Source organism: Marmota flaviventris, chromosome 2, assembly GCF_047511675.1.
Source record: "Marmota flaviventris isolate mMarFla1 chromosome 2, mMarFla1.hap1, whole genome shotgun sequence".
Classification (NCBI taxonomy): Eukaryota; Metazoa; Chordata; class Mammalia; order Rodentia; family Sciuridae; genus Marmota; species Marmota flaviventris.
In genome coordinates this window covers 79557120-79580926 of record NC_092499.1, presented here as the reverse complement: position 1 = coordinate 79580926, position 23807 = coordinate 79557120, and the positions used below count along the sequence as shown (strand labels likewise).

Genomic DNA, 23807 nt, shown 5'->3' with positions numbered 1-23807 from the left:
TGTGACCGGAGAGTTTAGATAGGAGGCGCCTACTGTGGGGGAACACCCTGCCGCCCGCAGAGCTTCCTTTACAGTTCAGCCTCTTCACCAGAGCTGCGCGGGGAATCGCCGGGGGCTTCTCGGCACCTGGGCACCGGGGCTCACGCCCTCCCACCGCCTCCACTCGAGCCCGCCCACCATGAAGTCTCCCTTCTATCCATGTCAGAACACCACCTCGGTGGAGAAAGGCAACTCAGCGACGATGGGCGGGGTACTGTTTAGTGCGGGCCTCCTGGGCAACCTGCTGGCCCTGGGGCTGCTGGCGCGCTCAGGGCTAGGGTCTTGCCGACCGCGCCCGCCGCGCCCGCCGCCCTCGGTATTCTACGTGCTGGTGTGCGGCCTGACCATCACCGACTTGCTGGGCAAGTGCCTGATAAGCCCGGTGGTTCTGGCTGCCTATGCGCAAAATCGGAGCCTGCGAGGGCTAATGCCTGCGTCCGGTGACGAGTCACTGTGCCAAACCTTCGCTTTCTTCATGTCTTTCTTTGGGCTCGCATCGACGTTACAGCTCCTGGCCATGGCTCTGGAGTGCTGGCTTTCCCTGGGGCACCCCTTCTTCTACCAAAGGCACATCACCCTACGCCGGGGCGTACTCGTGGCTCCGGTGGTGGGTGCATTCTGCCTGGCTTTCTGCGCACTGCCCTTGATGGGTTTCGGGAAGTTCATTCAGTACTGCCCAGGCACCTGGTGCTTCATCCGGATGGTCCGCGATGACTCGATCTGGGTGGTGGTCTACTCTGTTCTCTACTCCACGCTCATGGCGCTGGTGGTTCTTGCCATCGTTCTGTGCAACCTTGGGGCGATGCGCAACCTTTACACTATGCACCAGCGACTGAGACGACACACGCGCTGTGGACTCAGGGACATCGCGGAGCCAGGCGCGGGAAAGAAGGTGGCATCCTCACATCCCTTGGAGGAGCTGGATCACCTCCTGCTGCTGGCCCTCATGACAGTGCTCTTCACTATGTGCTCTGTGCCTTTAATTGTGAGTAGCTGGGAGCAAGGTTGTGGGGAACTGGGGCGTGTTGGGCTGCTGGTGCGGGGCTGGAAGGGTGGAACCCGGTGAACCCCGTGCCCGCACAAGAGGAGCTGCGTCCTGGGCCAGGAGGGTTTGTAACTGTGCTCCTCAAGTCGGATTCCCTCCACAGCCCTAAGATAAAGTCCAATTCGCTGAACGAGAAGAGGGAAGGTCAGGAAAAGGGAAAGAAGACATGACCCAGCAAAATCCTTTCCATTGTGACAGGACTCCCTCCTGTCTGCTTCCCTCTGGGGAGCTCTCAGGGACAAAAATCCCTCAAACCTTGGAGAAGTTTGGTCTTTCCGTGACAATACAGTTCCTCTGCTTTTCCTGAAGGCTAGGTGAAGTTTTATTTCTTTAGATGTGCTCATGGTTTTAATGGTGTAAGAAATGGACGAATGGCGTCTGAGGGTTCTTTTCTGGGTGTTGGGGTGGAAAGGAACTAAGGGACAGTTTAATTCTTCCCCATTGGCTTGCAGATTTAGTTTGAGTGAACTTGGATGCTCTGTTGCAACAACTGTTTCTGGTGCCACCGCGGGAGGAGGTGTGGTAGAGGCTAAGAGGCTGTTTGTATGTGGTTGCAGCTGGTGGTGTCGTTTTGACAACCTGCCTTGACAGGTTCTGTTTCTATTCTGGCACATGAGTTGTCATGAAGGCCATTATCTTGGGTTTTAAGTTACTGAGGGTTTGAATTACCTCCCGTTTTTAGGGTATTCATTCCTGGGGGCCCAGACACCTAGAAGTGGCTGGCATAGGAGAAGACTTTTTCAGTGTAGCTCCTCCCCCTCTCTCCCACCTCCAATGTACCTGTTTAGCAAAAACTACATTTGAATAAATTACAATACATAGTTCAAAGTCTTTGGAATCAGAGACTTATGGGACTAGGAAAGTTAAATTTCTTACCAGGATATAGCAATTCTGGATGTTAGTTTCAATGGGGAATCAAAGGGAGATATAAAGAGATTTTCCTTTAAATGAAGGTCTTAATGTGTGGAGGATGCATAACCTGTAGCACTATCATGCAGGATTAGGATCAGAACTCCATCAATCAATCAGTCAATGTCTACATAAAAAGGCAGAGGTAGACGTAGTAGATAGATACAGCAATGGTTCTCAAACTTTAGAATGCTCAGAATCATCAGTAGGCTGTAAAAAGAAAGATTACTGGGTCCCACACCCCCAGGATTCCTTTAGGATGTTTTTAGGTTTTTAAAAAATGTTTATTTTATTTTGTTTTTCTTCCAAAGCAAGGGGTTAACCCAAACCTCACACATGCTAGACATGTGCTTTACCACTGAACCACATCCTTAGCCCTAATTTTTATTCTTAACAAGTTTCCAGGTGAAGCTGAAACTGCTGATTCAGGGATGGCATTGGTGGAACCACATTCTAAACAGAAGTTGGCAAACAAAAGCCCACGGGCCAAATCTGCCTGCCCGCTATTTTATGTATAGCCCTGAAGTTAATAATAGTTCTTACCAATGAATATTTGCAACCAACCAAGACCTTTAAGTCCCAACTAAGCCAAATACTATTCCATTAAAAAGTTTTATTCTTCTCCATAGTAAATTTGTATTTAAAAAATTATTATTGCATCCTGAATGTCATCAATAAAAATTGTGGAAATGTATTTTCTCTTTCTCTCTCATTATCTTGGTACTACCACATGGTAATGATTTTGCCTCTTGGTCTTTAAGGCCTGAAATATTTATTGGTTGGTCCTTTATAGAAAATGTTTGCAGACCACCTTAGTTGAAATCTCACTTAACCTAGGCTCTGATAAAGCAGACATTAGCCAAACCATGAAATTTTTGACCTGAGTTTGAATGTTATAGTAAAAATAACACAGAAAGCAACATAATACAGTGGTAAGAGCATTGCATTTGGACATGTCTCTAAGGAGATTTGAATAACTCATATAAGTTTAGTGAGAAGCAAAAAAATAATGGACTTGAAGATGATTTTTCTAAAAAATTTTTAAAGTTCTAAATATGTGTAATATTGATAGAATTCTTCACAAGAATCATCGTTTTCTAGAAAGGACAAGGGTTTTGGTGTAGGACATGGATTTGAATCAGGCTTCATTACTTACTGGCAAGGATTGGCACTTATTTATCCTCTAATGTCAGCTTTCTCATCTGTAAAATAAGAATAATCATACTGTTTTCTGTAAGATAGATATGAAGATTTGAAATTACACACACACACACACACACACACACACACACATATGCACAGACACACACAGGTGGAACATCCCTAATCCCAAAATCCACATGCTCCAAATCTGAAACTTCTGACAATCAACATGATATCACAAATGGAAAATTCCACACCTAACCTCATGTGACAGTTTGTTGTCAAAACTCTGGCACACTCAAAATTTGTATAAAATTACCTTCAAACTAAGTGTACAAGATCCATATGAAACAAATGAAAATCTCATTTAGACTTCTATCACCAAGATATTTCATTATCTATATACAAATACTACAAAATCCAAATAAATAAATCTTAAATCTGAAACAATTTTGGTCTCAAGCATTTTAAATAAGGGATATATAGCATGTACAGTATGAGTGTGTGTGTATGTGTGTGTGTGTGTGTGTCCCCAAACCAGTGCCTTTGTTCAATAATTAACATTACTCTTATTACTAATTATAGCTTACATTTCTTATTATTGCTTCCTGGATATAGCAAATTAATCAAAAGATATAATCTGCTTGGGAAATAGTGTTATAGTCTAAGGTTATGGTTCTCAAATTCTTTATGATTTCAGTACCCCTTTATACTCTTAAAAAATCATAGAAACCCAGAGGGTTTTTATTTATGTTGATAATATCTATCAGTATTTATCATATAAGATATTAAAACTAAGAATTTTTAAAAATACTATTGCAAAGAAGATATCAAAGTCTACTTCTCATGTTTTAATACTGGTTCAAGGAAAGCATTGAGATTTCAAAATGACTTAGTGAATGATATAAAGTTATAGCGATTATAGCAAGTAAAACAAAAAAGCGTATTAAAAGTAAGAAGTACTAGAAACAATCTCTGAAAATACACAAGTGTACTCTCAATCTAGAAAGGTCCAAAAAACCCAAAAATACACAAGCACAGATTAATGCCATTAGCCACAGAAGTGGTGATGTCATCACATGTTATACAACCTCCATAAAATTCACTGCACACCTTCTACAGAATGAGAATGAGAAATATAAATAACAGTTTTATGAAAAGTTTTGACTTCTTTGCCACACTCAATGGGTTGAGACCTCACACTTGAAAACCACTCATCCAAGGAATGGAACTAGCAACTAGAAAAATAAGCCTATATCCAACTTACTCGTAACATAATTATTGTATTTCATCAGGCCAGTGAAAATTTTTTGGTTTCCAGTGCTGGGGATTAACCCAGGGCCACAAGTATGCTCTGCAAGTACTTTACCACTGAGCTACACTCTCACCCCAATCTTGAGTATGATTTTTAACATTCACTTCACAATATTGCTGGATTAGAGTAAAATGAGTAGATTGAATTTTCAAATTTGCAATTTTGTACAGCAGGAAATATACAGAATATGGAATGAGCTTTAGAGGCAGTTTGTAGCACATTCTCTAATGTGTATAATATACTTTCACCAGATTCTTTTTATCTTAGAAAACCACAATATATTGGAGGTTGGAGGGGGAGCAGAGATGGATGAGAGGGGGTGTGTACGTAGAAATGAGTTATAACTCTTGAGCAGTTTAAAAGCTGGATAACGATAAATACGAGCTTGTGTGATTATTTCTTCCAGAATCCATGGAACCGGAGAAGTGGTAGAGGACATCCTGCATGCATTGAGACAGATCTTGTGTGTATGCCATTTTGGTGGCAGAAAGAATAAATGAGATGCTCCTTTCAAAGGGGGGATTAGAAACATATAAGGGATGGGAGACAAAAGAAGGGCCCAGAGGAAAGGAGTTAAAGTAGATTAAAGGGCTAGAGAGGAAGGCACATTAGGGTGTTATGATGATGAACTGGGTAGAAGAGGTCATCAGATGGAGACCTCCCCAGCAGACATGGCCTGCCAAGTCTCCTCCTGGTTGGCAATGACAACATTTTCTCAATGACTCCTATCTCCATCAGAAGGTAGTCTTCTCATGCTGTCTTTATATAATTGAACCACTTTTAAAATGCCAGGTGTAGAACAACATTCTTCTAATACAAATCTAGTGACTTGAAAACACAGATAACCCAGGAGGGGTGTAGCTTAGTAGTAGAGCACTGGCCTAGCATGTGTGCGGTCATAGGTTCAGTCCCCAGCAATACACACACACTCTCTCCTTCCCCCCTTTCCTCCCTCCCTCCCCCTTCCTCCCCCCCTTTCCTCCCTCCCTCCCTCCCTTCTCTCTTTCTCTCCCTCTGATACATTAATAGAACTGACATGGCAAACACTGCATAGAAATAAAATGATTTGTTGTAATTATAAGAGTATCATTCAGTTACCCAGATCCCACTAATCAAGCATTCTTGCATTATTGGAATTACGTTGTGCTGTACTCCACTTTGAAGAGAATGGGGCAAATGTAAAAACAAACTCATGTCAACTGCTTTTTAAAATCAACTTAGTCATAGAGTTTATTATCATCCACATATTCATTCAGCACACATCTGGTATATAAAAATCCAAGACACTCTGTAGTTCATTGTGGAGATATAAAATGAGAAAAATGTCACATGCAACTACATAAGTCCTAAATCGATGATTGGGACCATAGGGAAGTTTGGCAGAGGACAGGAGACACTCCAAACTGAAAAAAATAATATTAGCTAATTATTGAGTCTTATATACTAGATCCTGAGCTCAAGGTTTTCCTCATACCATCTCACTTCAGACTTCACAAAAATCGCTCAGAAGGTAGGTACAATAATTTCAACTGTAAATATGAGGAAACAGTAATTTCCCTGAAGTCACACATCAGGGGATTCTAATCCAGACAGACCCTAAAGTGGAGTGGGCTTAGCTACCACCTCAGATAATTTTGTAAAGGGTATACTATTTGGGGTAGACCTTGAAGGAAGGTATGATCTGAGTATATAATCAGTTTCCATATCTGTAATATAGGGATAATGACTGTACTTCATAGATTTTGGGGGGGTGGGAGGGCTAAAGATAAGATGAATTTTTTTAAGTGCTTAGAACTGTGCCCAGGAACAGTAGGCTTTATGTGGGCATTAGTCATTATTATTGCTATTAGTGTTATTAAGCAATAGTTATGGAAGAAGGCATTGAGATGTAAGTAACAGCTGAGTCCAATGTAGGGCATTTTCCTAAAGTGCACTAGATTGGGGTGGCTGAGCCTACTGAAATGCTCCATTGAGCAGTATTGAAAAGGCAAGGTAATTGTTATGGGAAGAAGCATCTTCTCCAGGAGATGCTCTTTGATTCCCTTGAATAGGTCCATTCTGCACTTATCCATATCATTTTCTAGTAATACTGCATTTGCATAGTTTCCATTCCATTAGGGTCCATTTGCCTCATTATGGATTTAGAATCTCAGGAGGCATAGGGTGTATAATGGCAAAAAGAACAGGTGGCCAGCCTCAGCCTGAGTAGGAAGCAATGGCAGTACTGATCTAGACAATGTTGGTTGAATGGCAGGAAGAGCTGTGGTCTGAGGCACATTGCAGGGTTTCCAGGAGGCTTTAGGACCTCAGGGAAGACCAAGACAATAGGTAAGTAGGCTTTTATTTATTTATTTTTTTTTTGCACGTTTTTCCTCCCTACCTTGAAAAGAGAATGTCAACCACAGAAAGATAGCAATCTATACCAAGGAGAACTAGGACACTGAGGTGAGCACATGAGGTGAACTATTCCTTTTTCAAGTCACCTTATATCTTTTCATTGTTGTATTTCCTGTCTCTTCACATTGACTCAGTATTATTGATGCTTTGATATAGGTGATGTTTTCCAAGTGTGACTTATTTCTAAGCAAACTGATAAGAGAGGACAAGAAGCAGGTAGAGAAGAAAGAATTGAATAAAATACAGGAGTAAAGATACTAGCTGGAGAGACTGTATTTATGGAAGCATGGTGACCCTGTATGTGAAAGCTGTCAGTGGGTCTTCATGGTCTGGCTGGGACCTAGACACCAGAGCATGGCAAGTGCAACAGCCACAGGGGGTCCATCAACCATGTCTCCTACATACTCCTCAGTTTCTCCATCTCTCAGACTCCTCACTAACACCTGTCAGCTTCAGTGACCTCACCTACTTATAAATTTACCAAAAATGAGTATTCCAAGTTAAGCTGCCATGTTCTTACAGAAAGGTAAGTGACATAAAGTGAATCTATTGCTGTCACCAACCTTCCAATATCATAATGGAATGTTTTTCTTCAAACAGTATCGTTCCTACTATGGAGCTGTCCAGGATACCACTGAAGAATCGGACGATCTTCTAGCCTTGCGTTTCCTGTCTGTGATTTCAATTGTGGACCCATGGATTTTCATCATATTCAGAACTTCAGTATTTCGAATGTTTTTCCACAAGATTTTCATAAGACCTCTTATGTATAGAAACTGGCAGAGCCATTCCTATCAAACTAATGTGGAATCCAGTTTGTGATAGAGGCTTACAATCTCTGGTAAGTTGGAGAATATATCAGTTTCAGATAAAGATTTTTTTAAAAAAAGCAAAAATATATCAGTTTCAGACCCATGATTTAAAAAAAAAGCAAAAAAACCCTTAAATCCTTAAAGATTTTTATCTCCCATAACAAAAGCATTGAAACATATTTTCAGAAGTATTTGATATAGTTTGAAAATATGTTGCCACTCTGTATTCAAGAACCATTTCAGTACATTTTTTTTTTCATTTTGTGTTATTAACAACAACTAAAATGTTGTATGTTTTAAGCAATGTTAATTGTCTTATAACAATGATATTAATTGTTCCAACATTTGTATCTGGTGCCCCTAATTTTTTTTTTACAAGAAACCTATAGATCTTTATTTAAATATAGTAGAAACACCACTATTTAAAATTATGTGATAAATGTTCTTTAAAAAGCATATCAATGTCTTACCCTATTCATTTCCAGTGATCCCTGAATTATTTTATCTCGTTATTACCCCCTGTTTAGTTATTATCCTGGCCAATTTGTCTAGGCAAAGCTTGAATCATAGGTGTTTCTCAATGTGGGAATATGACCAGGTTAGGCATTTGGAGGGGTCTTCCCGAGCCACCATTTAGGGGTACTTAGTGTTCAGGCGAAGATGCAAAGCTACAAGTAGATGGGAAGAAATATCTGACTGTGGCCCACAACTCAGACAAGAAAATATTATCTTTTGAAATCTAGCCTTTTAGTATTGAGGCAGGGGTATCAGTAGGAATCAATATTTGAGAGTGGACACACTATGTTCTTTCACTTTTGGAAACTCCATTTAGAGGCTTATCATATTGATGGGTTCTTTGGGGGTAGGATTTACTATGCTTCTTGGACAAATACTGACGTGTGACTTACCAGAGAGCTGTGTTAACTGAGTTCGGCGGCGTGAAGTAACTGGGCATTTGCACAGAGGAACGGGGACTCAGCCAGCCTCAGTTGAAGCTAATGGCCATGGCCATAACACCTTCCTATAAAGACCACTTTCTGCTCTTATGGAGACAGCAAAATGTTACTGAGGCTCCTGTGGGCTGTGCTTTCACAACTGAAACAGGACACAGCTCAGAAGGAGCTCAATCAAGCACTTTAGTTGGACATTTAGAAGTTTACAAAGGTTAGCCAAACTGTGACCAGAACGGCAAAGTGGGGAACCACAGCTGTAGCTGAATCGGAGACTCAGCCCCACATGCAGCCCGCACTGTCACCTTGGGTAAAACAACTGGGGAGGGGGGGAGGCGACAACAACCAACTAGAGGGGATCCAGCATCTCTGGAGTTCCTTTGTACCCCTGCACACTTGGACTCTGAGGTGGAAAGCTGAGACCTCTAGCCAGCAATCTCTCCTGGGGACAAAAGTATTTACCTGGTTTCCAACTTCGCAGTAACTTCCTTTTTTTCACCTCTGGTTTTGCCCACATCTCAGAGACGGTATTAACCTTATAATATACGTTTTTGTTTTCGTTTTTTGTATAGCAAAACTGTGAAAAAAAACCAAATTAGGAATATCAGAAATATAATTTGAGAGTATGACATGATGAAGAAATTCAGTTGTTTTTCAAGTTTAGCTTTTGTTTGTGTGTTTAATGTGTATATGTGTGTGTGTGTGTGCATGTGTGTGTGTGTGTGTGTGTTCATATATTTTTTTTTTGGTCAGAGGAAGTACATCTTTTTGTCTTCTCCTTTTGAAAAATGTGTTATGATAATTGTTCAGAAAATTTGATAAGATCCTAAATAAATCAACAAACATAATTTTTAAATATTTTGCTCAAGTAATTACTTTTCTTAAAAGGGCTGTGATTTCTGTTTGTAGCAAACAGTTGCCAGCAATATTGCTATCTCTAGTAGTATAATAATGTGAATTTTTATATACTATCCTGTTATAATTTATATTACCATAACAAATTTTCATGGTTTATCCAAGGACTTGGTGCTCCTCATGGTTTCATATGAAATGTCCATATATCATCCTGATGAAATCCATGTCAAGTTAAATCCTACTCTGCAGTAATATTCATTGATTTATTCATTAGTTCATTAAGTTGACACAGATTTTGTGTCAAGCTACTGATTAGGTGCTGGGGAAAATAAGACTCAGTCCTGGCCGCCAACTGCTGGGTTGTACACTGCCGGGAGAAAGGATTGCAAATAATTGTAAGGCAGTGTAGAAATTCTTAGTAGTAGGTGCACACACACCAGACCAGGGGTGACACACAGGGCTGACAGGAGAACTTCACAGGGGAAAGACACTTCAGTCAAGCATTGAAAATGAGTAAAAAAATTGACTGACTCAAAATGAAAACTGGAAAGACACACAAAGAGTTTACAAGAGATATGAGGAAACATATATGATTAATAAATGCTAAAAAATATCCAGCCTAATCAAACAAATGCAAAAAACAAAGTCAGATTATCAAAGACCAAAGTCCAAAACAAAAATGTCTCATAAAAAGCAGAGGTTATTGAAAGATGGACATTCAAATTCCAGTTCAAAATAGGAGCTTAAAGTGTTCCTTTATAATGTTCTAGTAATTCCACTCTAGAGTATTCTCCTAGAGGATAATCAGTGTTGCTGTCAGAATCATGTACAAACCTTTTCTTGGTAGCCTTATTTATAAAAGCAAAAGAATGAAGATAGCTTGAAAATGGGTAAAGTAAACAAATGTTCAGATATGTTTATTTTTATATAATATATATGCACAGAAACATGTGGCCATTAAAAAGTTTTTTCTCAAATACAACATTAAGAAGAGAGCTTACAATATAATAGTTACAAACATTAAGAAGACAGCTTACAATGTAGTACTAAGTGAAAAGGGCATGATACATCAATTTAAATTATAACTCATAAACATATATGCATAGAAATACCTTGAAAAAATTAAGCATGAGCAGAACAGGTGGTGCATGCCTGTTACCCCAAGTACTCAGGAGGCTGGGGTAGGAAGAGTGCAAGTTCAAGGCTACCCTAGGCAACTTAGCGAGAACGTGTCCCAAGAAATTTTTTAAATGTCCTAGGCATATAGCTAAGTGGTAGAGCACTTACCTAGCCTGTGGGAGGGCCTAGGTTCAATCCCTAGTGTTGGGGTTGGGTTTGAGGGTGGGGAGAAAGAGAGAGAGAAAGAAAAAAATCAAAATGTAAGTGGAGGGTTCTGGAGGGGAGCATGAAACATGGGTATTGTTTTAATGCACATTTACCCCCACAATTCTTTGTATTTTCTAAGATTTAAAACAATAAGTATTTCTCTCACATGAAATTCTTTTTTGTCGCATTCTTCACGACTAAAACATTCAAGGTCACTCCAGGGGGAATGGGCTGCACAAAATAACCACACAGAGACAGACAAATACCTTTTTCTTTGGGGTCCTGTGAAAGCTCCTCTGACCTTAGGGGTCCATGGAAAGACAGAGAGCTAGTGAGTGCTGAACCCTTTTATTGGGAAAAATCCATTCAAATTTGAGGCAAGGGGTCAGGTTTCAGAGGGTTGAGTCCAGCTTAGTGATGTCTGCTGTCAGCAGATTGACTAACATCTAGAAAGGCCACATCCAAAGGCAGAGCAAGAGAAAGGGGAGACACAAAAGGCGTTTCCATGGAACATTCTATCCCAAACAGGGCACAGGAGTAATATCACAAAGGAACAGGTAAGCATAGCTCAATCCATGGGGTGACATGCCTACATCTGAAGATGCATCCTCAACCTCCAAGACTGGGTCAATGTCCAGGTCACTACAAGATGTAGTGATGGTCAAAGCCTCTCCTCTCAGGGAAGGAGAATGCGAATCATTCAGAGTGGCCACCTCCCACACGTTTTCAAAAGAATGAATAGAATTGGCCTGAATAAACCAGGGGAAAGGTGGGAAGGAAGAGCTTTCAGGTCTAAGGAAAAGGCACACAGAAATAAAAGAAGGGCATTCCTGGGCTTAGAAGCTCTATTTGGCGGACATTTGGGATTTAGGACCAAAGGTGGCAAGAGAGTGGCTGAAAGAGTGGCAGGTTTCACATCATAAGAGGTGTCCATATGGCAGTGGAGGGCTGGAACTCTGTGAGACCCAGATAACTGCTGATGACTGAAGGCTTTGAAGGCAGGGTGGAGTTGGGGGAAGATCAGACTGGTGCTCTGGCTTGCAGACAAGGCAGCTGGGGGTGATCCTACAGACCCCAGGGCACTTGTGAGTCCCTGCACTGGACCAGGGCTCTGGGCTAAGGAAGAAAATGAACTGAAGTACAACCTATCCCTCCCTGCTTGCCCTTTTGTGGGCTCCACCAACTAAGAAGAGGGGGCCTCTTTTTGATCATGTTTGCACTTGAAGACGGACACAAAGACTTCATATGTGCAGGCCCTAGGGATTCCCAGCTGCAGGGGAAAGAAAGAGGCTAGGAGGAGCTGGATTCAAACACAAATTGCACACAGTGTATAGTAGGTACAGCTGACACGATCCCTCCTCAGGACTCAGTCATGGCTTTAGTTCTTTCAGTTGCATGTACTTGACCATTTTCTGCTTCTTGGTTTTAATGTAATCAGGAACAAGTTAGGAAAGGAAAGAACTTCTGAAAACACAGCATGTTTGTCTGCCTGTTCCCTTGCCCACCCCCTTTCCCAGTTTATCTGGACAATATATTACAGCTACTGATTCACATGAAGTCTCTAGGTTATCTGTGAACTAATTATATGCTACCCAGCCAGGTTAGGAAAGAGTCAGTTGTTAGGACTGGTTAGTCCCCAAAATCTCTCAAAGGCTAACTTTGAAAGGTATTCCTGAAGCTTTAAAAGAGAGGGGAAAATCCCAAAAACACAAAGCACTTGGATGACCCTAGACACTCACTAGCCACACAGCCTTCTCCATCTGCTTATTGACTGAGGTGCTTCATGCTTCAGGTCAGTGCTTCTCAAAGCATGGGCCCTGACAAGCAGCAGCAGCATCACCTGGAATGCATTAGAAAGGGAAATTCCTGGGCCCTACCTTGGACCTATTGAATCAGCATCCCTGGGGGTGGGACCTCTTGTAATTTCTTTTTGGAGTACAAGATGGCTGGTGTGGGTGTTCTTCCAGGTGGAGCAAAGCTGAGCTCACAGTAAGTGGGATACTGTAATTAGGGCTCCCTTTTCCTGTCCTTGCACAGTTGCCTAATTCAGTGGAAAGAATCAGCTGGCCTCACCCACTATGGGCAAGGTCAACATTCCAATCTTCCAGATAATTAAAAAAACCTGCATGAACTCAGGAGTCAGTCTAGTCTGGACAACATCTGCAGTGAAGTTGTTTAGCACCTATTATGTTCTAGCTACTGAGTGTGTGAAATCAAAAACGGGAAAATGAAGAGATGAATTTGGTTTATTATTATTGCTGTTGTTACTTAAATGCTAAGACCAGAGTCAAGTAAAATCTGATAAGTGTATTTTAAGTCAAGCTTGCAGGGTCTTAGGATGATCTACACTCCTAGAAAAAATATGGAATCTAATTGGAAATACAGGATGAATGAAGTTAAAGATCATACAGTCTTTTGCAAATGTTACCAAGTTTTGGAGGATGGAGCATAGATTTTAAACCAGCAAAGTCCCAAATCAGAGATAATTGATGTTTAAGATTAGTCTAGCAATGCATTGTATAAACACCTGGGCAAACAATGAAGTTGGTACCTTGCCAATGCCAGCTTCTTATCAGCACAAAATAGGATGAGGAAACAATAAACATCACACAACATAATGAATTAGAAGACTTCTTTCATTCCCACAAATCTAAACCACCCAGAGTTCTCAATTAGGTTTTAAAAATGCATTTTATAAACGAGTATGATTGACACATCCAAAATAAAATGACTCCCCCCAAAAGAGATAAAGATAATAATGAATCCAAAATCTATCCTTCAAACATAAAGTAATACTAGACAAAGTAGAATTAAAGCCAGAGAATTTTAAATAGTTAAAAAATCAGTACGTAATTATATTGTGAAACATGCATAACCATATTTATAGCAATCCAATTCACAATAGCCAAGTTATAGAACCAGCCTAGGTGTCCATCAACAGATGGAGTGATAAAGAAAATGTGGTACATATACACAGTGAGGTTTTATTCAGCCATAAAGAGGAATGAAATTATGTCATTTGCAAGAAAACGAATGGAACTAGAAAGTATCATGTTGAGCAAAACAAGCCAGACTCAGAAAGCCAAGGGTAGTATGTTCTCTCTCATAAGTGGAAACTGGAGAGAAGAATATTTAAAAAAGGAGTTAAGAAAATAGGAGGGAGACCAGTAGAGTTGAGGAAGGGAATCAGAAAAAGGGAGAGGGGAGGGGAAGAAAAAATACTAAGGAATGAAATGGATTAAGTTATGTTATGTGCTTATACAAATATGCCACAATCCCACTATTATTTAAAATCATGATGCACCACTGGAAAAAATATACAATCAGTAGTGAATACAACATTGAGTTGTTTGACCAAATAGTGTGGCAATAAAAGTATAAAGGAAAAAGCATTAGAACATGAGAAATAAAATATCACTATTGTCATGGATTATTTCATGTATCAATCAAGATAGATCAAATAGACAAAAAGATATTAATTTAAATAGATTTATGTATTTGTTGTCACATTACTCAATCAGATGGATTTTTATCAGATAGATAGGTTATGTTTATATGTTTAGGACAGACTGTTTTAAAACATAGACTATGGTATATAATTCACCTACAATTCACTTTGGGGACCCTGGAGGCACTCCAAGAAAGACGTGGATGGAGTGGTTCTTCAGAGCAGCTCAAACTAAGGTTCAACAAGAGGTTTGAGTGACTCTGAAAGATACATGCCATATATAAAATCACAATGTGGGCAGAGAAAATGAACAGCGTTTCAAAAAGAGCCCAAACTTGAAGTCATAAGGACAGAATTTCTGACTGTTAAACATAGATTTGTGACCTACCTGCTTTGTGCATGTGAGACTCAGTATTCTGTCATCTAGGATGAGTATTGTATTATCAGGATTTCAGTTAATAATGGCTATTGATTCTCCAAAGTAACACAAGAAATGTGGGTCACATCGAGGCAGTAGGCAGGTTGGAAGAGAGCTGCTAATGATCCCCATCTCTGTCTCTTGGTGTCTTAGCTTGTTTTCTGGTGGTATAACAGAATCCCTGAGACTGGGTAAATTATAAAGAACAGAAATATGTTTCTTATAGTTCTGGAGGAGGCTGGAATGTCCAAAATTAATGTGCTTGCATCTGATGAGAGCCCCATCGCTAAATCATGTCATGGCGGAGGGTATCACTTGGCAAAAGAACAAGTGTGCAAGCTCATGTCTTTCTTCCTCTTCTAATGAAACCACTAATCCTTGTGAAACTCAACGGAATAAAATAAACAAATAAAGCCACTTTTCCTATCATGGGAACCCAGCCCTCATGATCTCATCCAACCCTAATTACTTCCCCCACCCCCCAGTTTCAAATACCATCAACATGTGAATTGGGGGATTAAGTTGCCAACACCTGAACTTTTGGAGGACACATTCAAACCACAGCGTCTGGTATTCGTGCCCTTGGGCAATCCCTTCCCCTCTAGTATGAGCTGGACCTAGAGCCTAGCTTCTAATGAGCTGTGTACAAGGAGAAATACCTGGGATGTTACACCCTTGATGTTACCAGCCTTGCTTGCTGGCTTCCTCTGATGGAAGCCAGCTGTCATGCTGTGAGCTATGGAGAAGCTCACATGGGAAAAACCCGAGGGAGGCCTCTGGCCAGTAAGGAACTGAAGCCCTCAGCCCCCAACCTAGAAGAAACCAAATCCTCAACCACCCCATGAGTGTTCTTGGAAAGGAATCCTTGTGAGTCTAGCTTGGAGCTGACTGCAACCCCCACCATCATCATTTTTTTTTTTAAGTTATCAAATGATAATTTTAAATATTCAAGGAGAACAATATGCTATTCTGACACCTGTGTACAGTTTGCAATGACCAAATCAGGTCTCTCCATCATTAACATATCCATTATCTCAAACATCTATCATTTCTTTATGTTAGAAATATCAAAAAATCCTTTCTTTTAGTTATTTTGAAATATACAATTATTAATGGTAGCCACTCTACTTTGCTACAGAACACAGAACTTAATCTTCTTAACTATGTTTTTGTACCCAATAACTAAACTCTTTCCATCCCTACCCTTCCCAGGCTCTAATGACTGTGTTTCTACAAGGTCAATGTTTTCAGCTTCCACATCTCCTTCAGAACACAAGATCTTTGTCTTTCTGTGCCCAGGCTATTTCAATTAATATGATGTCCTTCAGGCTCGTCTATGCTGCCACAAGTTACAGGATTTCATCCTTCCCTGTGCTCGGCCAACATCTTGCCTGTGACTTGTGAGAGACCCTGAGTCAGAGGAGTCAGCTCAGCACTGTCCAGGTGCCTGAACCACAAAAATATAGGAAATGTTGTTTTAAGCTGCTAAGTTTGGGGGTGATTTTTTTTCAGCTTTCATCACTAATGCAATTAATTTCATTATAATTAAATTAAATTAATGGATATCAAATGATCTACAAGTCCATGGCATAGCTTACTGAAAGATATGATACATGGAATATGGATAAGCCTTGATTGTATACTAGGTTCTAGAAGGAAAATCTCAATGAATGTAAGAAAACAGAAATTGAACAGTGCATTTTCTCTGATCAACAAATGCATTTTTATTTAAGTTGAAACGAAAATATCTAATTACATTTTCTTCTCTGTGTTTGATCATATGTATTAAATAGTACCTACAACATGCATATGCAGTCTAAATAATAAAGCATATAGTGAATATTCACACAGACATCATGCAGATCAACAAACAGTACATTTTCAGTACTCATGTGTCTTCTCTAAAGCAGTCCCCTCCTTCTCTCTGGAAGTAAAGACCATCTTTGCTTTTCTTTATTTTACTACCTGTGTGGTAAAATATATAACATGCCATCAATGAATATTTGAGTTGCTTCTATATTTGCCTATTACAGAGACCGCTGTTTGATGATTCTTATTGTATCCTGTGTGGAACAGGTGCAAGATACCTCTAAGACATATACCTACGAGTGGAATTGCAGGATTATAGGATATGAGTAATCCTGCAATCCCACTCCTAGATATATATCTTTATTGTATTGTCAAAAGCGATATCCCAACACTTTCATTGTTGGATCTTTTATTTTACCATTCTGGTAAATTTATATGATTTCTTATTGAGGTTTTAATGTATTTTCCTTGTAATAATAATGATATTGTACCACCCTTGTACATTTATTGGTGCTTGGAAATCTTTATAAAGCTTTGTTCAATTTTTTGCCTAACTTTTTAATACAAATCTGTCTTTTCATGTTGCTCTGTAGATGTCCTATCTATAGTTCCTTTGTCAGTAATATGTATTGCAAATATCTCTTTCCATTTCGTAATGTCTTTTTACTCTCTTTGTGGTGACTTTTAATGAATTGAAAATTTTATTTTATCAGAGTCTAATTTCTTAAGCTTTACCTTATGGCTAAGCTTTTGTTTGAGTCAGGTTTTTTGCTGTTGTGACTAAAAGATCTGACCAGAAATAAACTTCTCCTCCTCTAAAGGAGGAAAAGTTTATTTGAGGGCTCATAGTTTCAGAGGTCTTAGTGCATAGAAGGCCGGCTCCATTCCTCAGGGCTTGAGATGAGGCAGGACATCACAGCAGAAGAGTATGGCAGAGGGAAGCAGCTCAGATGGTGATCAGAAAGCAGAAAGAGAGACAGAGAGACTCTCCTCACCAGATACAAATATATACCCCATAGCCATACCCCCAATTCCCACCACTTCCAGCCACATTCTACCACTTCAATGACCACTCAGCTAATCCTTATAGGGAGATTAATTCACTGATTGGGTTAAGACTCTTATAACCCAATTGTCTCTCCTCTGAACTTTCTTACATTGTCTCACATGTGAGCTTTTAGGGGACACCTCACATCCAAATCATAACAGTTTTTTATGTCTTCTTTGAGAAATTTTTCTGAACCTGGAATAATGAAATATTCTTTTATATGACTTTATAAAAGCTTTATAATTTTGCCCTTCATTCTTTGATTACTTCACCTGTGATTTACTTTGTACATGGTATGATATAGATATCTAATTTTGTATTTTTTACCCTATACATACTAATTGTCCCATATAGATACTAAATACCATTGACCCTGTCATTTATTGACAAGTTCATCCTTTTCCCATTGGTATTATGTCTGTCACATATCATTTTCAAATTTGTATGTCTCTTTATATTTCACTGGCCTATTGTTTTAGTTACCATAGTTTTATATCAGGTATATTAAATACTTCCACCTAGTTCTTTTTCAAGTCATCCTTGTTAATCATATATTTCTCTGTAAATTTTAAAATAAGCTCACCAACTTTCACAAAACTCTGTTGAGATTTTCACTGGGATTGCACTAGCTCTATTGATCAATTTAGTATATCTCCCAATTTACTTATATTTTTTCTGTCTCTTTATAAAGGTTTCTAAAAATTATACAAATTGTAAGTAGACAGTGGAATGAATTTCCAGTTAACACATCTAAGTAAGCAGCACCCAGATCACAAAGCAGAATACAGAGTTATCAGAATGTCAATTCCTTTAAAATTCCCTTTTAGTTACTAACCCCACCCACAAGTAGAAAACACCTTCTTGCGTTTTAATTCCATGTAATCATTTTGCCCATTTTTAAATTTTATGTAAATAGAATCCTCTGGTATGTACTTGGTCTCCTCAGCATTATGCTCATGGAAGCCATCCAAGTTGTTCAGAGAGTTACATTTTGTTTAATCTCTTTGCTATAGTGTGTAGTATTTCACTATGAAAATTTACCATGATAGTGAACTCATTCTGTTGTAGATGACATCTGAGGGATTTCTAATGGGGGCTATTACAAATGGTAATAATAGTAATGTTCATTACTTAAATAAGTGTACAGAAGTAATATATTGTGACTTACACTTGCGTATCCCTGACACACCTATTCATAGGTTTATTGGCCTGTTGCTATTTCTGCCTGTGAAGGATATGTTCAAATCTTTTCCCGACTTTTCTGTTCAGCTATTCGCCTTAGCTTATTGGTTTTCAGGAGTTTCATACTCTGGATCTATTAGATTCTTGAGTTTTAGGTGGTGTGTGGCAAAATTTTGTATGCTGTGGAAATCTTAGTGGATCCAAATATACTTGGTTCCCTGGAGTTCAGAATGAGAATTTAGATGAAAAATGTTACCTGTATCTATTCTTATGATTTCTGGCCTATGATGCCTTTATTTCCTGGTGAGCCTAGATCTTGTAAGAAGTCTTATTTCTGAGACTATCTGATGCTTGAAGTGATGGTGGCTTCCTCCAGGTATCTGTACCCTCCAGGTACCAGGACAAATCCAGAACTACTCCAGACCAATTCAGGACACCAGGGACTGGGAATCTGGGGTGATGCTTATAACTTCTCTGGGTCAGGGTTTTCCCTTTCTTCCTTTCCCTGTTCTGTGCTGTTTAACTTTTTTTCTCTTCTTTTCTTTTTTTTCTTACAATTTCCCAGGAGTGGGGATTGAAAGGAAAGTGACCTCAACACTTGGAGCGACCAAGAGATCTTTATTGCAGAAGTGCAAAAGAGGAGAAAGAGAGAGAGAGCGAGAGAAGCGAGAGAAGAAAGAGAGAGCGAAAGCAAGAGAGAGGGGCCCAGCAGGAGAGAGTTTTTACAGCCAAAATCTAATGGGGTCTCTGGGTCTGCAAGCTGCCTTGTTGGTGTACAATGATTGGATTATACAGTAGTTGCTAAGGGTGTCATCTTCTGCTTTGAGGCAGACAGGACAGGGGTCAGATGTGGGTTTCCGTTGCAGACGGGTGGGGGTCGAGTGTTCAGCCTTGAGTGGGGTTGAGTGTTCAGACTTGATGCAATCAGTTGATAAAGGACCATACAGAGAGGGGATTGAGTGCCCGGGCTATCCTGCAGCTAATGTTTGTTCAGCCTGCCCTGCAGACAACTAAGTTCAGCCTGCCCTGCACCTAACAGGAATTAGGTGGTGAACATGGGTTTAGGTTTTCTTCTGGTTCATTCTTAACCTAAAGAAGTGGCTATTTGCAGCCTGACTTTATGAAGCAGGATTTTCTATGAGACACCCTACCTTCAATGTAACTTAATTTCTGACTTGCAGGTCCTGAAAAGACATAAAAAAATAAGAACCAGATTTCCAGAGAATCCTCAAAAGAGGAAATAAAACTCAAACTTTGAAAAAGGTCCAGTCTCACCAAATGCAAAAGAAATTGAAATCAAAATAGTCAGACAGGATTTTTTTGGCCCATTAAATTATCAAAGCATTTTAAAAACAGTAGAACTCAGTGCTGGATACGTGTGTTGAACTTCATATTTTCTTTAGTGGTTGATGATATATGAGTTGGCATACAACTCTCTTAGAAAGTGATGTAGAAAAATGTACTGTCATTTTTTAAAAGATCACATTTCTTGATTCAGTTATTTCACAGCCAGGATTAAGTCCTAGGAACAGAAACCCAAATGTGGGAGATGAGGGTGTGGCTCAGTGATAGAATACTTGCCCAACCGGCACAACACCATGAGTTCCATCCTCAACACACACAAAAAAAAAAAGAAAAAGAAAGAGAGAGAGAGAGAGAAAGAAAGAAAGAAAGAAAGAAAGAGAAAGAAAGATCAACCAGCCAACAAACACACACCGTGGAAAATGCTACATGATTAAAAAAATATTAAATATAACTGTTATTAACAATTGGAAGCAATCTAGCTGCCCAGCAATGGGAGAAATTATTATAATTTATGCAATGGATATGATTACTACAATATCACTATATAGAAAATACGATAAGAAAACAATATGCAACATTTTATGTATATTTTATAACAAACAAAACTAGAAACAAGATCTCAATTAGAAATATTAATCATAGTAAAGTTTAGATATTATAGTTAGTGCAATTTAGATATTATAGTTAGTTAAAACTAGATTTTCCTGATTATTTCCAAATGGCTTCTTTCTCATTTTTCCCTATAAATTTTTAATTTTATTTTCCACCTTCAGAATATTACAAAATTCTTGATATTTAAAAGGTGATTGAATTTTGTGAAAATAGTATAAGAATTGATAAATATGTTTCAAATGTAACAAGTTTCACATATACTATGTACATGTTTTATCATAAAAATGACTGAAAGAATATATTTCTTGGGGAAGGAAAATAAAGGTTGAACTCTGTAACAAAGGATATATTTAGTTATAAACTAAGGCAAAATCTATAATAGAAATAAAATAAAAATACATCTTGCTATATTTATGATTATTTAAAAACCATTCAATAGGCATAAATACTGTTTTGCTCATTCTAAAATACAACTCATTAGGAAAATCTAGGTTTGTTCTATCTAAGTACCTAGATTTATAAATAAGAGTAGCCACGACAAGGGTAATAATTCCATTCAAGAGTCAGGTTTCTTAACCTCTTTTACATGTAATCAAAATTCAACCTCAAAACTTGGCAATTAATCCCCCAAAACCAAGGCTGAATGTTCTCTGTGATATATGGATGCTAACACACAACAAGCCGGAAGGAGGAGAGAAGAATAGAAGTTCATTGGAATAGACAAAGGGGAATGAATCGGGGGTGGGAATAGGAAAGACAGTATCTATGAATGCATGACCAGTATAACTCCACATCATGTACAACTACGGGAAGTTATACTCCATGTATACACAATACATCAAAATACACTCTACTGTCATGTATAACTAAATAAAAATAAAAAATAAAAATTTTAAAAAAATAAAATTTAAAAATATATGCAATAAACCAAAAACAACTTTTAGTAAGTTTCGATAAAGAACTTTTCTCCTCTGCCCCCAGGTGAAGTTCGCTAGGCTTTTCCCAGCATGGAGAAAGGTCTGATAGTTCCATCTTTCTCTACACTTCTTGGAGAATTTCCACCCTTTTGATCTCCAATCTTTGTGCCTAATAACTTAATTGTTCATGTATACAAATTCTTCTAAATTATACAAAGCAATAAATAAATATAAGACTTGATGGCTACTAAAACAAAACAAAATTTGGCAACTTCTGTCAACCCTGAATTTTTATATTGCTCCTCTAGAGGGCACACAAGTGCTTAAAATATATTAAAACTGCAAATTGAGAACTGCAGAGCCAAAGGAGACCTGCAGGGAAACACTAAGAGACCTAAGGATTTTTAGGCTGAGATATACAGAAGACAACTCCAACTAAGAATCATTTAGTTTCTATTATTAGAGATGCTTTTAAGTGGTGCAGTCTTTCTCTGAGTACATAATCTTTTTGAGTCCAAGTTCCCGGTGGAGAAGGAGATGATAAAAAGGAAGAGAAAATCAAAGATGCTACTTTCAAAGCCCTAAATCAATGTCATAGAATTACAATCATATCCTATGAAGTACCAAAGAAAAGGGCCATGAAGCTACTTAATATTCTGTGTTTGGTATCCTGTTAAGGTTTGATGTCTCAGAGCACCAAGTAAAAGGAAGCAAAGAATCTGTAGCTATGAAGCATTAGTTTGTCTAGGAGTCTACCCAGGCAGGACAAGTTGGATCAAGGACCTGCTATGCCCATTGCAAAAGGAGATGGGGTTTAGCTCTGGCCAGTTCTCAGTTTACAATTGCCTCAGTCACTCTCAAGCCTTGAACCCACTCTAGAACTTCTTATCTGTGTATGCTGGATTTGAATTTTAAAATTTCTAAGTTGCATAATCTTTTTCCCATAATACAATTTTGCTTCAAAGTTAAGTTGGCATCAAGAGCAACACAGCCCCTTGAGAAGGATTTATTCCTCCTTCCAAGGGTATACACCCAGACAGCAAGAAGGCAGCAAAAAGAGAAAATTCTCAGAAGCCTGAGAACTTTTTTTACCCTGGTTCCTAACATGAACAATGGAAATCTTCACAGATACTCAAGCTTGCCCCCAGAGCTCTCTGGATCCACAGTCAGGGGAGTAGCAGGATCACCTCTGGCATCCACAGATGAAAATGGCCCATCAAAATCTTCTGTTTGGGGATGACTTACTCAGGAATCTCTGCCCTCCCTCAGATGCAATCTGATGAATGAAATAAAGGGCCAAGATCCAGGGCTCCTACCCTAGCTGTGGAAACTGCAGAGGTGCTATGCTTCACTGTCTGTAGAGACTCCTTGCCCATCTTCTTTGCACATTTGGCCTATTTGTACTATTTATTATCATTAAATATTGATGCATGCATTGTAGAAAACTGCATTTTAAAAAAAACTAGAGAATAAAAACTGGTAGAGCACACCATAGTTCTACCACCAGGAAATAACCACTGCAAACACCATAGTGTACATCCTTCCAGATGTTTATGTACATGCTTTACCAAAATGTGATCTACTATGCTGTTTTTGTTATCTGCTTATTTTACATAAGGTTCTCTAGTTTTCCATCAATATATTTTCACCTTGTCTAGGCCATATTCAAATTTCCAAAATATGTTCTCAAAATGTTCTTTATGGTTCATTTGTTCAAACCACAACCTAGTTTCAGATCTCGCTTTGCCTCACAGACCATTTTTCTCTTTGTTATGACCTTAATTTGTTGAAAGAACCTAGCTAACTGTCCCACTCTCTGAGTTTGTTTGCTTGTTATTTTACTATGCCATTCAATTTCCTCAACCCCTAAAATTTAAATCTGAAAGTTAAGATTTGATGAGTTAAAGCATTTGTGTGTGTGTGTGTGTGTGTGTGTGTGTGTGTGTGGCTAGAATGTATCATAGATGCATTTTGTATTGCATTTTTGTTAGAGAAGATTGTTAGCATTCTCACCTAGGCAATGGTATGATCTCCTGGGATTTTAATTTAAAAATTAATTCTCCCTTTATCCCTTGAAACAAGATAGTGATCTCTGGTATTACTTTTGTGAATGTCTAGGTCCTATCAATCATATACCTACATATTTTAAGAACAATTGAGCATACTTGTCTAAGTTGATAGTTTTTAAAATATTCTTTTTGGTTGTCAGTGGACCTTTATTGTTTAATTTATTTATATGTGGTGCTGAGAATTGAACCCAATGCCTTACACATGCTA

The 23807-nt window shown here is 38.9% G+C and overlaps 1 protein-coding gene across 4 annotated transcripts; it reads left to right on the top strand.

The window, feature by feature from the left end:
* The first annotated feature begins 88 nt into the window (after nt 1–88).
* Nucleotides 89–20692, top strand: Ptgdr (prostaglandin D2 receptor). 4 transcript variants are annotated; one of them, XM_027929435.2, is made up of 5 exons: nt 89–1024; nt 4858–4914; nt 5899–5961; nt 7449–7689; nt 19262–20692. In XM_027929435.2, the coding sequence occupies exons 1-4, from the start codon at nt 179–181 to the stop codon at nt 7668–7670; spliced, it is 1188 nt and encodes a 395-aa protein (XP_027785236.2). In that variant the 5' UTR covers nt 89–178; the 3' UTR covers nt 7671–7689; nt 19262–20692. The 4 variants fall into 4 exon arrangements, with proteins under 4 accessions (XP_027785236.2, XP_027785234.2, XP_071464150.1 ...); XM_027929433.2 differs by lacking the exon at nt 19262–20692 and adding an exon at nt 8527–9466; XM_071608049.1 differs by lacking the exon at nt 19262–20692 and having other exon boundaries at nt 7449–9466.
* The last annotated feature ends 3115 nt before the right edge of the window (nt 20693–23807 follow it).